Source organism: Phyllostomus hastatus, unplaced genomic scaffold (assembly GCF_019186645.2).
Source record: "Phyllostomus hastatus isolate PE091 unplaced genomic scaffold, TTU_PhHast_1.1 phas_contig_159, whole genome shotgun sequence".
NCBI classification, from domain to species: domain Eukaryota; kingdom Metazoa; phylum Chordata; class Mammalia; order Chiroptera; family Phyllostomidae; genus Phyllostomus; species Phyllostomus hastatus.
The window spans coordinates 17,852,995-17,870,294 of NW_025333640.1; the positions used below are offsets into that span (position 1 = coordinate 17,852,995).

The 17,300-nt window shown below is 36.6% G+C and overlaps 1 protein-coding gene across 4 annotated transcripts in view; it reads right to left on the bottom strand.

Moving 5' to 3' along the window:
* Positions 1-10,738: 10,738 nt before the first annotated feature.
* Positions 10,739-17,300, bottom strand: part of FSTL5 (follistatin like 5) — a 542,283-nt gene continuing 535,721 nt past the window's right edge. For all 4 annotated transcript variants that reach the window (XM_045831808.1, XM_045831806.1, XM_045831807.1 and 1 more), the window contains one exon: positions 10,739-13,250. In XM_045831808.1, coding sequence (XP_045687764.1) covers positions 12,548-13,250 — 703 coding nt within the window. In that variant the 3' untranslated portion in view covers positions 10,739-12,547. The remainder of the gene's footprint in view (positions 13,251-17,300) is intronic.

The window sequence follows — 17,300 nt, forward strand, 5'->3', positions numbered from 1 at the left end:
ACAGGCATCTGACAGGGTAAGGGGTGATAGCAGCTGAGAGAAGGTACCCATCCCCATTTTCTTGGAAACTTTGTATACCTCCTCTGCCCCTCTTTTTAAAAAAAAATCACATTATTGCACATTCTTTCTGTATCAACAATCAGCTTCACTGAGCAGGAATCTTTTTGTTTAAATGCATCTTCAATATCACCTAGAACTGTACTGAAACCTCTTTTCACAGAGTTACAGTATTTGATATTCTTCAGTAATGGGACTAGTGTTGTTACCAATCTTTCCAGGGCAGGGACCCAAACCAAGGTCTTTCTGCCCAGTGCTGTTGACATCAGTAAGGCAAGACTGAGTTGAGTAAAACAGACATAGAAACTTCATCCTTCAATCAAGGAATGGCAGAGGGGGAGCTCCCACTCCAACGGCACCTTCTCCCCACTGAGAAGGAGCCTTTTGTATTTGCAGTCTCTGCTGTGGAGTGATTGAATTCTTTTAGCACGGGTAGTTGTTTCCATGTTGCACTCAGCCCTTCTGCACACAGTCCTGTTTGCACACGATGTCCCGTTGCCACTCAGTGTTTGGCACTGGGCACCTTAGTCGTTGTGGTTGTCAGAGATACTTGCCAGTTCCTGTGAGCAAGCAGAGCCTGTGCTGTGGTATAGGTACGGAGAAACACTGGGGCCCTTTGGAGGACAGCCCTATGACAGTTTCAGTCAACGTCAAGAACAACGTTTATGGGAGTCAGTGTGTCTAAAATCTATGGACGCTGCAAAGTAACTTTAGATACTTTTTCCAGAAGCTCCAGTCTCTGTATGTGTCTTAAATATCAGAGTGATAAGGAAGGTTTATTAACCTCTTCAGACACATCCTTTTTATGTGATTTGACATGTTTCTCCCAAATTACATCCAGTTTAAGGGTATGGTTTCAACAACATCCAAATAATTCACACATTGGTATCTCACTTTAAGACAAATTTAGAAGTAATTCTTTTTTAAAACCTTTTTTTCTTTCTTTTTGAGCAGCCCATCTCAGTATATCATGTGCCTTCTCAAAATAAGAAATCATTTTTCTACTCATACATTTATATCACCAATACATTTTATCAGAGTACAGGTGGTAAGTGTCATAATCCGGCATGATAGAATGGTAGATTTTGCTCTTTCATCCTACATTAATATCACTAAAGTAGAATTCACCTTTTGCTGGGATAACACAGTAAAGGTGTACTGATCTTTGCCCAAGTAAATGCAAACTTTTATAATAGGGTGGCGAAAAGCTAGCATGAACAAGATCAATAACAGTGAATCATTCTCCTCCAGCTTGCTGAGTTTTCTCCAGTCCTGTGATTGAAGGCACGGACCCTGGAGCGAGGCATCCTGGATTCATACTCCAATTCCACCTCCCATTGGCTGTGTGACTTTGGGCAAGTTACTTATTATCTCTGTTTCATTTTTCTTAATCAGTAAAGTCAGTTTTAATCATACCTACTTTGCCGAGTTGTCCTGACCATTAAAACAGTTAAAAAATATTTAATGCACCTAATAAAGTGCCTAGAAATATAAAGAACTGTGTAAGTGTTTGCTATTATTTTTATAGGTAAATCCTTTGAATATATATCATTTCTTTCATTAGAAGTCCTATTTTTTTCTGAGGTCTTCTTGAGAGTTAGTACTATTTCAGACATCCCCCTACTTTCAGCTTTAAAAAGATCAGAGGTTCCCACTAAGCATGTCTTCATGAACCTGAGAGACAGGCAGGTAACCTGTACATCAGCAGGTTTTAGCATTGGTTAAAATTCCCACACCACTTCAGCACTGGGTTGTAATTCCCACCACCCTGGTACTGTAACAGTACCATGAAACTCAGAACAGAGCTCATACTAAACATCTTTAACTTTTCCTTCATCTTTGACTTTCACTCTGAGAACCTGGAAAGCAAACAGCTTTGCTCTGCCTGCACCAATGAAAACCAGCGCAGGACAGCTACCTGGAAAGCCAAGAAATCGTCTCTGCGCCTGCGTGAAGAGCACAGTCCTTAGTAAGAGCCAGACCCCGGCAACAGTTCAAAGAGCTGTAATCTTCATCAGTGCGGGCTCGCTCAGGGCACCAAGCTCCCTTCTGCACTTCTCTCCACCTTGTCTTCCGTAAACTTCTGAATCTGTTTTGCCTCCTCTCTTGATTTCTATCTTGAGGGAAGGCAAAAACCCTTCCCTGGTGACAATGCAATGAAATGATCTGCAGTGGCTCATTTCTACCACTATGTGTAAAAATTAAGTATAGAGTGGAAAGCTGTGTGCCTGTTTAATGCTTTTTAATGACTAAGATAGGACATTTGCACTTTGAGGACGTTCAGTGACTCTAAGTTGCACGGAGGGCAACTTGGCACACGTTGTGCCAACGTGTGCCAAGCTTGATAAAAGGGCGTTTGTAACTGTGGCTAACCATTCCCAGGCTAGCTTTATGAAAGGTCATGCCTCCTCTAACTATGTTTTAACTTAAGTTAATATCAGTGTGTCTGTGGAGTTGTGTGTCTCTTGATATATATCTTCTTCTCCAGAGAGATCTGGACACTGTAACTGAGATGAAAATGATGAAAATGGAAGGGTAATAGAATCACTTGGGAAAGAATAAATAACAGAGCACAGAAAATAGAAAGGGGAATTGGCCAGAGCCTAGATTTGGAAGCCGCCAAGAATACCAGTGAGCACAGGGCAAGGAGTCAAAGAATTGAGAGAGAACAATTGTGTCCTCCTGGCTCCCCCCACCCCCCTACGCCCCAATAGAAAGTAATCTCCTTCAAGAAGAGTCTTTGCCTGTCTTCATTGTGTATAACCAACACCTAGAGTAGAGCTTAACAATGGCTGGTACTTAATAAATATTTCATGACTGGATGAACAAAAGAATAAAAGGTAACACAGAGAAAGTAGAATTTGAAGATTAGTAGATGAATTTAGTTAGGGACACAGAGAACTCTTCTGCTAAAAAAAGTCAGGTTGCCAAGTAGGCAATGACCATTTTTTCCGAAGGTAAATATTGACCAATTTGGGGGAAAGAAGCCATGTTAGTATATAAAACCCAGTAACGTCATACTCATGTAACACCTTGTATTAGCAAATGTCCAAACTAGCAGTGCTGCAAGATACAAATGCAAACAATCAATTGACAAAGTTTAAAAGTTGCCAAACAACAAATGCAAAAAAAATATTTGCTTCATTTGGTTCTCTCTGTCCCTCACTGGGTTGGAAACTTCTTGTGGACAGCAATATTATCTAATTCACCTTTGTTTCCTGGTAACACGAGGTATCTGATTCAGTCAGTATGCCTGTATTAATTTAATTGAACTAAATACCAAGAAACTTTTCCAGGAAAGCAGACATCCTGCCATATCAAATAAATCCTGTCTTAATCTCTGCAAGCAGAGAATGTCTGCGTTGTAACTTTGCAAAATCTTCTGTAAAACGGGTAAGGGTAAGCAATTGTTCTTCTAGTGTGAAAGAACCACGGCATTGACAGTAATTTGATTTTCTATACGGTGTCCTTTCTGTAATCCCATCACTTGGAGTAAGCACCACAAATCTGTTTTGTCAGTTTGTAGACACCCACTGTCAGCTCCTGGGAAGATGGTGACTGGGTGAGAGGAAGTGCATTTACACCTCCCTGATTCAATCAATTCGTTTAGAAAAGCACCACTTTTAACAGAGTACAGTTCCATGGGGGGAGAGAGCCTTGTTTTCTAGTCCCTTGGGCTTCAGTCTCATTTGTGTTGAAATGTATTATCCAAACAAACCAACTGAGTATGAGTAAATGGTACACCAGGGAGTACAGAAAGACATATTTTAAATAAAATGGTAACAATGGGAGGTGAGATAATGTATAGAAACATGGGACCTTAAAGTGATGTAATTCTTTCATTTCAAAGATAAGTAAGCAATGCCAAAGAGATTGTGGCCTAATCAGGATTATACACCTAAGCATTGCTAAGAATAAGACTGTAAATTGGAAGCTGTACATCCTACCTACTACCTTAAAAGGATTGTTTCCACTAAGTTAATGGTTTCCAAACTAGAATTTATAGACTAGTTGTGTCCAATGAGGTATAGACACTAGCTGTGCATAGTTGAAACTGAAATTTAAATTGAAATTTAATTAATATTATCTACTTAAATTAAATTTGAGGTGATATTCCTCAGTCATACTAGCCATATTTCAAGTGCCTAGCAATCACACTGGCTGGTGGCTATGTATTGGACAGTGAAGATTCAGAAGCTCCCCATCGGTGCAGGACATTCTCTAGGACATTGATGTCCTAAAGACTGTTTGCCTGCTGATGGCTGCATAATCATGTCAAATCAAGTATTTCTGCAAGTTTCCCCCACCTAACATGTTTCACTTCCAGATAGAATTTCATTAAAAACATATAGTTTTAGAAAATATGTGCATGTCACAGTACTTCTTGCCTTTGTTTCTGTTTCTCCAGGAACATAGTGACCCTCAGAGTGATGCTTATTCCCAGGAGTGCATCAGAAAGTAAGGATCTGCAGGACTGCATTATAAACCAAGGTTTTCATAACTGACCAATATATCATTTATTCACCACATGCATAAAGATTGATGTTAATATAAATGTAGTAATCTTTCAATATAAATGCCAGTCTTAAAGCACTATTGTGAAATAATTATAGATTCACAAGAAGTTACAAAGGTACACCTATATACAGGGAAGTCGTGTGTATTCTTCATCCACCCTCTACCAATTTTAACATCTCATGTGCTATACTATACTATCAAAACCAGGAAATTACCTTGATTCAACACGTAGAGTTTATTCAGACCTGAGCAGTTACATAGGTACTTGTGTGTATGTGCACATCCATGCAGTTTTGTGCATGTGGATCTTATAACCACCTTCAGTCAGGACACTAATCTATGCCATCCCAAGACTCCCTGTGGTGCAGCCATATCCTTCCCACCCTGTCCCTACCACAGCAGTCAATAGCCATCCCCATCTCTACAATTATACTATTTAACAAATGTCTTGTCAATGAAATCGTGCAATATGTGTTCTTTTGTGATTGGCTTTTTTCACGCAGCTTAATTTTCTTGAAGGTCATCCATGTTGTTGTATTTATCAGCAGTTTGATTTTATTTTTGTGTATTGCTGAGGATTATTCCATGATATGGAGCTTCTACAGTTTGTTAAATCATTTACCCATTAAAAAAACATTAAAGAAGTTTCCTGGTGCGAGCAATTGTAAATCAAACTGCTATAAACGTTTGTGCACAAGTTTCTGCAAGTGAAAGCTTTTAGTTCAGTTCTCTGGGAATAAATATTCAAGGGTACAATTCCTGGTAATTTGTTAAGATCATTTTTAGTTTAGCTTCAATTCAAATATTGTCTAGAGGTCACGTGTTATTATTCTGAAAACTACCTTTAAAATTTCTTTTAAGTGTTCTTCTCATTTTATTTACCTGAAAATGTTTTATTTTGCTCAATGTCTGGAAATATAGTTTTGCTGGCAATTAAATTCTTATTTTCTTTCAGCATTTTGACTATGTCATCCAGTTGACTTCTGGCTTTCATTATTTGTTGTGATGCATCCACTGTAAATCTTACCAGTGTTTTTATAAGTGGCATATTTTCCTCTTGTTTTAAAGATTTTTTTTCATTACATTTCAAAAGTTTTTTTTAATGGCATGCTTATATGTGGATATTTTTGTATATGTACTATTTGGAATTCATTGATATTCTTAGATTCGTAGCTTGACGTTTTGAAAATTTGGGAATTTTCTTTTGTGTTAGTCTTTCTATTGCATAATCACATGAATCTGCATTCAAATTTTACTAATTTCAACTTCTGTTAATTCCAATCTGTTCTTGAAAACCCAATAGTGGATTTTCTTTTTAGTTACAGTATATTTTTTCTCCAGAAATTATTTTTTTAAAGTTCTATGTTTATTGATATCCTCTTTTTAATAGAACATTGTCATTATACTGTCATTATATTTTCTTTTGTTTTTTAAAAGTACAGTTTTCCTTACTTTTTTGAACGTCTTTGTAATTCCACCTTTGAGATTTTGCCTGTTTGATGCAACTGGTGGGCCCAGTGAAGAGAAGTTTCTGTTGCTCAGGTTTTTTCTTTACATGTGCAATTTTTTTTAATAAGATATTTTAGATAACACTGTAGCAAGTTCATATATCTGCAACAGAGTTTCTTGTTGTTGGTTTATTTGTATATTTAATGAATGTAACTGGATTCTTGAGGTGAAGTGTATTCTACCCATATCATTTGACACCACTACACAGAGGGAGTGGCCTTTACTGTTTTCAGTCACCCTGGGCTGACACTGGTTTTAGCAGGGCTCTCTGGACGATTTCTTTGCCTAATCACCATGTGAATCTGTCTCTGTTTGCATCACACCGAGATCTTAGGCTGGACAGATTGGAAGCTGAATTCAACATCATTTTAACAAAGCCCTGGGGGCACTTTCTCCACAGTCCGCTCAAGTTAAATACAGTTTCTTTTGCAGGGGTAGTATTTGATTCTCATCATTATGGTTTGCTCTGCCCCAAGGAGGGCTCTTTTCGGCTCTTTTTCTGATTCTCTCTGCTAAACTCATGGGCCTACAATAAGTGGAACTCCCAGCTTCCACGTAATTGCATACAATGCAAATCTTTATTAAAGAGTGCCTTTCAACCTCAATTTCTTCCTACTCCATTTCAATAACATCAGTTTTTTTAGGGTGATTTTGGAGTTATTTGTTTGTATGGCCTGCTTCTCCTCCTCTGTGTAACATCTAGTTACTACTGCTCTGGAGCTGGGAGGTACAGATGTTACTGAACAGCAAGTGGGGCGCTGCTGCCCACTGTCCCCCTCCAGGCAAAATTGTGGAGGCCAAGCTTTGGTGATAAAGGACAGGAGCCTTTCTTCAACAGCTACACGATTTTGGAGTAATAATTTTCCACATGTATTAGTCACTTAAGCATATCAATTAGGCTAAAATCTTTAACTGCTGAGTAGCCCAGTTAGTCTTTGATTGTTTTATTTCTATAGGATTAGTTTATATACCAAAACAACATAAGATACAAAAGTTACACAATTTTAGAAGAATGGCAAGCTGTAACAGGGTGCAGCCAAGAGGGGGAACCCCAAATAGGGATTTGAAATGGGGTCCAGAACTCAAGGTGTCCAGGAAATATTAGGATGTCCTCACCACCCCCTCACAGGTGTGAGCTGGGGGATAGGACAAATGGAGCAGGGCCATTGAGAGCTGTTTTGCATAGCAACAGCTTTGCAGCTAACCTCTGGTGTGGTCATTTAACATATCTATAACCTTTAATTGGTTGCATAGATATGTTAAATAGCTGTGGCCTTGCTCTGAGCCAGGGGAATGGAAGTAACTTCCCCACTAAGATGTAAGTGGGGGGCAGGTCCCTCAAGTTATAGTGCCTGTGTGGAAGCTTGGAGATGACTGGTTCCATGACATGGGGCCATTCCTGCCCAGACTCATGATGGCAGCCCAGTAAAGCTGGAAGGATATGGCAGTGCTGGCAAGTGTAGCCAATTGTGGGAGGAGTTGGAAATGGGGCTGCAGAGGAGGATTGGTGCAGGGATTTAAACCCAGACATGGCAGCCATTGAGGAGGGAGAACCACATGGTTTTGGCAGAGTGGGAACCCCCACAGCATTAGAAGGGGGAACCACCACGTGGCTTTAGCAGAGATCCCAGCGACACAGCTGATGGTGCTGGGAACTGAGTGAGGCCTCCCAGCTGAGATGGATTAATGGGAAGAACCCGGGGCTGCCTGAGCCACGGATTTCTATTTCTTTCCCTGAGATACGGTACCCCAGACTGGGCAAAGGGGGGAAGGAAGGACTGTGTGTGTTTGTGGGTGTTTTAAGGGACTTTGAGATTTTGATGAAGACATTAGGTCACTACTTTAAGTTTGTATAGCATTAAACAAACATTTTCTTTCCTTTTCACGAGTCTCTGGCATTGAGAGACGTCTTTCCTCTGGTGGTGGACATAACAAACCTGGGGTTTCCTTTCAGTAATAGTATATTGTCCCAGGTACCCCCTTGTTGTTCTGTAACAAAGCTTCTGCCTCAGAGCCCATCCCTTCTAGAACAACCAAAGAAGAATAACCCCACCACCCTCTGCCAGGCCAGATTGAGTGTAAGATGCACCTGGAGTTCCTTCTTCCATCCAGAATACCACCCTTTTGGAAACACAGGTGGCCACAGCATAACCATCCAGGCATTCTCAAGGAAGAGAACCAGTCTCTGCCCCCTTTTTATTTCAGAGCTTCTTGCCCATAATTCCAGATGGTCTGTAAGCATTCAACTTCTCAACCAATCCCATCTTGGACTATTTACCATTGCCTTGGGCAACCTCCTCCTGTAGCCCCTCCCTCCTCGTTCCCAGTGATCTGATCAGATCTCTCAATATCAGGGACAGGGACCCACTTTTTAAAAAATTAATTTATTTTTATTTAATTGCTGTTAAGTGCAGTTTTCTGCCTTTTACCTCCATCCCAGCCCACTCACACAGCCCTCCCCATCTCCCTCCCATTTCCACCCCCTCCCCTTGTTATTGTCCATGTGTCCTTTATACTTGTTCCTTCAAACCCTTCCACTTTTCCCCTGAAATTTCCTCTCCTCTTTCTCTGGGTGACTCTAGGCTGGTATAGTCCTTGGTCTTCTTGAATTTCTTTTCTTGACAGAAACTCCAACTTGCAAGTAAGTTGAACAAAATTGAACACAGTCTCAATTAATGATGTTATATTTGAGACCTTTCATGTCTGTCTCTTTTTATGATCATATTTATTTATTTGTCATTTCAACTATGGTTTCTTAACTTGCCCAGTTTCATAATATATACCATCAATGTAATTGCTTTATATTAAAGACCATAAATTTACCTTGTTTCAGTAGCTTCCCAACTGATAACTTATCCTCTACTGTCCCTTTTTTTTTGGTCAAGTCATCATTCCATTAAAAAATGCTATATTTTAAAAGTTTTTAATTGTCATTTCCCTTTTTATAATCTATTTTTTAAATATTTATTTCTTTATTAGAAAGAAGGGAAGGGAGGAGGAAATAGAGGGAGAGAAACACTGATGTAAAAGAGACATATCACCCCAACTGGGGATGAACGTGTAATTTAGGGAAGTGCCTTGACCTGGAATTAAACTGGTGACCTTCTCTCTTTGCAGGACAATATGCAACCAACTGAGTTACACCAATCATGGCTGCCACTTCCCTTTTTAAAAGTTATTGCTGAGTTCCAATTATAGAGATTATGTCCAAACTCCTTAAATTGGTTTCATTCTTCACTTTCTTCCCTCCACAATCTGATCAGAACCTACTTTTCTTGCCTTACCTATATTACTTTCTTTACAGAAATATATACTCTCTGTCACATTTGTTCAAGGAGTGTCCATAATCTTATTCCCATTCTTGGTTTTCACACCTTTTCTCATTTCATGCCCTCCATTGCTATCATAAAATTATCACCAGATAATTTTATAGAAAAAATAATCACTTCTTTTTACTATTATTTTACTCTTTTCTCCTACCTGTTAAAAATTTACTCTTTGATATTAAACTGTTTTGATAGAGCAGTTACCTCATTGTTTTTATTATAGTTCTTCAGTTTTTTACACATTATTGATGTGCATGATATAATGCTGATCCTGTATGTTAGCTTTTACTCTATCTTTTCTCCATCCTCAATAAAAGAAATATCTACTTAAGAAAATATTGTATCATTATATCTACTTTTCTCAAAGAGTCACAAATGTCAATATTCTATTATAAGTTTCAATGTTTAACAAGAGTGACTCAACATTCCTTTGGTTAATGGTATAAGGATATAGAAAAAAAAAGAATTTTTCTTTGAGTTTACTTTTGATATTCCATTCTGATACTCATCCCTTTAATACAGAAGAGATTCTGAAATGGACACCTGAAAAAAGATAAATTTCTTGCTTTAAATATTGAATACGAAGGGATATAGCAATTTAGACTTGTTTATTAAAAGACAAGCTAAATTATTTTTTTTACTTTTTATTGGACTGATTAGGATGACATTGGTTAATAAAATTATGTAGGTTTCAGGTGTACAAATCTATTCTCATTTGCATATTGTATTGTGTCCAACACTTCAAGTCAAATTTCCTTCTATCACCTTTTATCCCCCCTTAACCCTCTTCTATCTCCCCCAAACCTCTTTCCTTCTGGTAATCACCATACTGTTATCTGTATCTATGATTTTTTTTCCCCTTTGCTTAATCCCTTCACCTTTTTCACCCACTTCCCCAATCCCCCTTCCCTTTGGCAGCTGTCAGTTTGTTCTCTGTCTCTATGAGTCAGTCTCTATTTTGTTTGTTAGTTTATTTTGTCTATTATATACCACATCAAAGTGAAATCATATGGTACTTATCTTTCTCTGACTGACTTTCACTTAGCATAATATTTTCCAGGCCCATCCATGTTGTTGTAAAAGGTAAGACTTCTTTTTTTTAATATATGTATATGGCCCAGTGGTATTCCATTGTGTTGTGTAATGGAATAAATCTTAGTTGATTTCACTTCACTTGCCCTCTATTCCATCCCATCACTTTCAAAATAATGAGGAACACCAGACTATGTTTGAAGCAATGGGGAAAACAAACAAACACACAAAAAAACCATTGGTATGCACATTAAAACATTGGCTGACTCTCAAAGATTAAAAGGTAAGAGGTTTATTCTCCTTTTATCAAGCAGTGTCTATAGACAGAGCATCCACATGGTGTAAGCTACCAAAGAAGGATGTATAGGACAGACTTACATTAAATCATTAGGTCACAGACGCTTTATGTGATTCATGTTCACATGGGAGGAAACTGCTAAAAAGGAAAGCAGGTAAGGAAAAACATAAGCTGATTTTTAGTATTTATTAAATCTACCTCCCATAATGTTTCCTTAAGCTAAGAAGAAATCTACTGTATCACACAGTTCAGGATGCTATATACACATAAGATATTACACGCTATAAAATTTCAGGTTTCTATGCAGTTTTTCACAATTTAAACTTGAGTAAAATTTGTATTTAAAAAAGACCTTATTGGATTACCTTCAGTAAATGGAGGTCATTTCAACAGCCCATTAGCATTTTATTAGCAACAAAGCAAAAATAAGTAAAAAGATTCTCAAAACATGTAAGCTATTACTTTAAGTCTAGATAAATATCTGCTTACTTCAATAAACCAACTCTGTAGTTTTAATGCACTTCTACTGGCCTTATCTTTACCCTTAAAAAGAATTTTTTTTTTTTACTCTATGCAATGTTTCAAATATGAGGATTAATTAAGTTTTGAACTATAGCACACAGCGAGTGAGAGGGTTATTTAAGGATTACGTAGGAGTTGAATAGAAGTCATTAAAGAATGAAATTTTTGATGGGTTATATTTAAATAGCAAAGGCAATGGTGAAGTACATCTTTATTCACCACTGTGGAGCTATCTGCTAATTCCAATTTCTAAACTAATATTCCTAAAACACTAATATTCATCAGTTTTCTAGCCAGTTTTTTTCTTGCTGGTGTTACTTTCCCTACATGTGGTTTACTCTAAGCAGACACAAATAAAGTTTCTTTCTTTCTTTCTTTCTTTTTTTTTTTTTTTTTTAGAAATGAGAGTTCCTGCTGATGTAACACTGAACTACGTGGAAAAAAACTATTCTGCTAACAATACACATTTGTAAGCAGTTGACATCCCAGACAAACTTGCATTAAAAACATAATGCACTCTAGTGATTGAAAGCAAAATGAGTAGAGAATACATTGCAAACATTTTACCAGACTTATTTTTCCTCCCTTCCTCCCCATTTTCCATAGCATACTGCAGACTATACAGTAAGTGTCGAACAGAGTTTGTCACCTTTACACAACCTCAGGTCAGCTCATGCCTTCAAATGATACTTTGTTTAACAAATGACTAATGGCAGATTTAGTGCAGGAGATGTTAAACATTTTTTTCTTAAAGCCAAGAGATTTATAGTGATAACAGTGTTCAGTATGCAGCTTTTAGCCTTTTCCTCTTGTGACATTCCCTTCAAGGCACAAAAGATTATAAACAGTGAATGGGACAAAATATTTTGAATTAAGAGTTTTAAGTTTCCACAATATCTTTTATTTCTGGTTTAAGCATACTAAAAAAGGACAGGAAAAAATGGATAAACCACCCTTAAAATAAAATGGTGCTGAAAGTCACCTGAAATTCCCTGAAGTTATTTTTAAGTATTTAAATTCTTATTTTGTTGGTTTAAAACATAATTCTAGATTTGAACCTTGTGATGAATATAATTTCTCATTAAATATTGTGTTAAAATTTCTAGTGAACTAACATTACTAATTGTGCATTTCTTTGCCAAAAAATAAATCTATTTTATTTGGGCCAACCAAGTAACTTATGTTTGACTAGATAAAACTTGAAAAATTAAGCTGTAAATTTAAACAATGAATTAAGTGCAGTGTACTGGAAAACTCTTTATTCAATAATTATCTAATAGGGCTCCTAGGCATTTCCAACCCAAATAACTGTATTTCCTTTCTCAACTTCAGTGATCTCACAGTTTAACTTATTGAGTCGTCCGTCTAGTATAAAGAGAGAGTCCTTGGAAGGTGTCATTAGGTATTGCCCAAACAAGCCGCTGTCCTGGATTTGCCTGTTCTTCCTGTTCCAAGGCCATGCTTCTGCCTTGAGTGGTTCCTTAAGGCTCTTGATCATCTTCACCTTCCCCGAGGAGAGCTCTGCAAACAGCACATCGGTTTGCGTGCCTGAGCTCCCGTAGATGTTGTACTGGTGGGCTTCAGTAAAGGACGGCTGAAATGCCAGGTCCGATATGTGGAGATTTGTGTGAATGTCAAAAGCCTCCTGTATTTCTCCTCTGATGGTAATGTACTGGACCCTTACAAGACCTTTGATGTCATTAATGCTGACAAGATAGTGCCCATCTGGAGAGATATACGGAGAACCCGTCACATCGCCGTTGAAGCCAATGACGGAGTCAGTTACACTGTCCACCACGAGCTGGGGGGGAACTGCTCCAGTGCTGTCAGGCTTGCAGCCGATGAAGTAGTATCCTCCCAGGTGTGTGTATGCCAGCGACTGAGGAATGCACTTATAGTCTTGCAAGTTAATTGTCTTGATGTATGACATGGTCTCAAGATCAATTTTTTGCAGCGCAGCTTCATCTTTGTGAAGAATAAATCCGAACCTGAAAAGATAAAAACTGAAGTTAGAAAAATGTAGAGTGGTTACTGTAAAAAAAAAAAAATACAGTAACCGTGGCCAAGAGGAGGGGCCATCGCAGATCCAGGTGTTCGCTGCCATGCTGGGCCTTGATCTGTGTCAGGGCGGTGCTAGAACTCAACTTTCAGCTGTGTGGCCCCCTCCTTATCCTCCTTATCCTCCTTATCCTCCTTATCCTACTCACTCTAGGGCATTCCATCATGCCAGTCAAACAATACTAGTTCATGCTGCCGGAAGCAAAATAGTTAAAAGTAATATGTCTGGTTAATTGGAGAAACAAATTTTACCTTTGCCAAAGAGGGCAAAAAGTAAACATTACTTTGTATGTCTCTAAACCTTCAGATAATGAACAATCTTGGTTAACTGCTACAAAAGCCAATGACAATTGAAAAGACTTGAATATCTTAAAGCATTTCTCCTGAATACTAGCCGTACATTATCATTCTCCTTTTGATCACCAAATAAATGTGACACACAACTATTTCAATGGTTCTCATGTCTTTCGCATTTTAATCTGCCTAATAGCACTACCTTAATAGATGCAGATTTATTATTTTTGATATAGACTCTTATTCTTCTATATATTACACCAGGATTGCCTGATTATCGCTATGATTTTAACATTTATTTTATTACACATTTTAAATACTAGTTACATTTTTCACCCATGCCATGCTTATATTGTTATTGTTTTTAATGATATACCTCATTGTATTGATTATCTTATATTGAACAATGATGGACTTTGGAGATTTTTGGCATTTTCCTATTAAAATCAATTTTAAATATTTTAAAGTTTGTTTTGATTACCTCTTTAATTACTTGAATCTTTAAAGCATTTCTCCTGAATACTAGCCATACATTATCATCAGAAGTCCCTGTGACAAGGGTAAATATATTTTGAAACTCTGACCTATAACACTGGTGACTTTTTATCAAAAATAAGTAGGATAAATAAGATAAAAACTACTATACAAAGTTATATCTAAAATAAATATTGGTCAATAGAAACATAAAGGGAGCTTATTTTTATTTTTGTTAGTATTAAAGTGCCTCCAATATCTCCATAAAAATAAAGACCAGAGAAATACTGTTACACTTTTATCAATGAAAAAATGACATTATTGTATTAAGACAAAACAAAATAAGCCTCTAAAGATAGTGATATCATCATCTGTGCAATTCATTTTCAGTATGATAATTCCTGTACAAAGTTTTCTTCATGTAAAAAATGACCATTTCCACATATAATACGGAAATAAGCTGTGTTCAGGATAGTAACTACTTAAAATTTTAAATATAAGCATATGTAAAGCTCAAAAGTATAAATAAATATCTATCTTTAATACCACAGTAAAGATAAGATGAATTTTTCCAAAAACAGTCTTGCATTATGTAAGCAGGAAATTTATAAGCACAGATATTTTACTAAAATAGACATGAAATTATAATGGCTTCTATGTTGTTACATTGCATATAGTTAGAAAATCATTATAATTTTAACTATATGAACTTTTATGAAGATACTATTTGATGCTACTGGAGAGTAGAAATTTCTTCACACACAAGAAAAACTACAATATATAGCTACTCTTTTAAAAAGATCTTTTATATATGCATTGAGCAATTACTAAATAAAAAGTACTGGGAATATGTTGGAGACAAAATTCCACCCTGCATACAATGAGTCTAGAAATTTTGAATAATAAATATGGAAAAACTTAGTAACCAATGCTTAATTATAGCATCATGCCATATTATTACTTAATTTAGTAATTCTTACTTTTTCCATATTTACTTACAATGGAATAGAGTAATCATTTTGAAAATAATATATCTAGTGTATTTTAAAATGCCATTTGCCATTTCTGGCTTATATCCTAGAAATTCCTACTTTCCAATGTCCTTAATTATTATCAGTGTGTTTTCAGTAAACACAGCTTATAACATAACAATTCAGGAAAAATATTGTCCTGATTACAATGGTCTGAAGAATCATATTAACAATCACTTCTAAATGTTCCACTTAAAGTATTAATGCACAATGAAGGTTGTAAATATGACCTAAAAATTGAAGAGTTAAAAATAAAACTGAAAACTGACTCCCATTATGTTTGTGTCAGTATCAGAAAATATAAAATCCTAAATATACCCATCCACTTTTATATTTATCTTAATAAATAATTAACTCTGATTATTGAAAAATGACTTTCCACTAATAGACAATCATTAAGAATATGCAAGATTGTAGATGTATGATTGTTCCTATAATTTATAAAATTATGAATCATGATTGAAGATACTGTCTTTTCTGTTATACATTGTAAATGTGCTCAGGGGCAAAAGCAGTAATATGCACATTTAATAAAAGCAATAAGCCAATCAAGTTTTGGCATTTCACTTCTCTTAACCTTGAGTCTTCTAGTCCCTATGGGCAATGTTTTTTGAATGCTAATGAGGCAGAACTAATCTTGAACTATTTTAACTCTGATACTAAAGAATGCACTCAAGTTGTGATACAATCCAGCTTCTTTGGGAAGTAATTAAAATTTTAAAAATGGTCCGGTTAAAAATGCAAAAGCTCCAATTGCGGCAATAAAATTACATCTATTTTGGCCGCCTCACTGCATGCTCCTCTAAGACTAGAGATCTAGCTACATAAGCTGATGCATAAGAATGCCTTCAATTTTTCACTACTGATTTATTGGGTAGGAAGTGGTGTCTCTAATTCAAAATTTCCCTCTAGTACAGATTGATATTCAGAAATCTCCCACTGTTCATTAGGCTATGATTAATATTTACAAGGCTTTCAACTTTCATGCCTGCTTAGTATAATAAAATCCTGCACAGTACTAAATTTAACATAGTTTGTCTAATATTTATCAGAATGTGTATAAAAAGTTACAGACTGAAAATTGTGAGCTAAAAGTTACTCTTGAAACCACTTATTTTACTAGGGAAAAAAAAACTCAACTAAAAGTATGCCTGTTGCTTAGCATGGCATTGTGTGGATTCGTTGTTAGATTTGGTAAGGAGAGTTAGAGCATTTTTTTTCTCAAATTATTTTCTTCGTCTGAATGTTCAGTCAAAACAGTTTATTAAGTTTATAAAATGGTTCAACTTTAATTACGCTTTTCATGTTTTAAGGTGAAACCCTGAAATGATTCATATATGGAGAAATTGCTATTTTCAATTAATTAAGGGTTTTCAATCTAGGCTGATGCAGTTTCATGATCCTGTTTCTCAGTATAATGTCTGGACTTCCATGAGTTTCAACCTGTCCATCAACAGAAAGAGGATAAAAGTATTAGCTTGCTTTGAGAATGAGAATAAATGTGTGTTTATTATCAGCCAAACAGTAGATTCGTAATAAATAGAACCTGTCACTGCTTCACACCTTAACTGGCATCATTTTCTCATTATGAATCAAATAAAATATTCTCTATGGCACAACAGATCATTATAACCCATGGATGGGAAAAACAAAACCAAATTATCAATGTTTCTGTTTAGCCGGTATTCCCACAATGTTAAAAATAAACACAAAAGTGTTACTCAAATGTGGCTACATTTTTCCATTCCTGAATGTAACAGAGATCACATTGACAAAGATTTCGCTTGTTAACAATTTTGCTCTCCCTTGTTCCAGCAGGGCCATTGCCCAGTCCTCATCTTATCCAATCATCTCACCTCTCACAGTGTTCGGAGAGGAGCAGTCTAGCTCGCCCTGTCTTTAGGGGCATTGCTTTAGTTCCCACTAGGGAATGGAGGAGTAGGCTATGGTATACTGGGTGAACTTAGTTCTGCACAGGTAATGGAGTTGGAAATAGGCACCTGTCTTACTCGAGAATTCCTTTTAATCCTCACCTGAGGATACATTGATTAATTTTAGAGAACGAGAGGGAAAGAGACACACAGAGAGAAACATGGATCAGTTGCCTCCCATATGCCCCACGACCAGGAATCAAACCCACAACCTAGATGTGTCCCCTAACTGAGGACGTACCCTTCACCT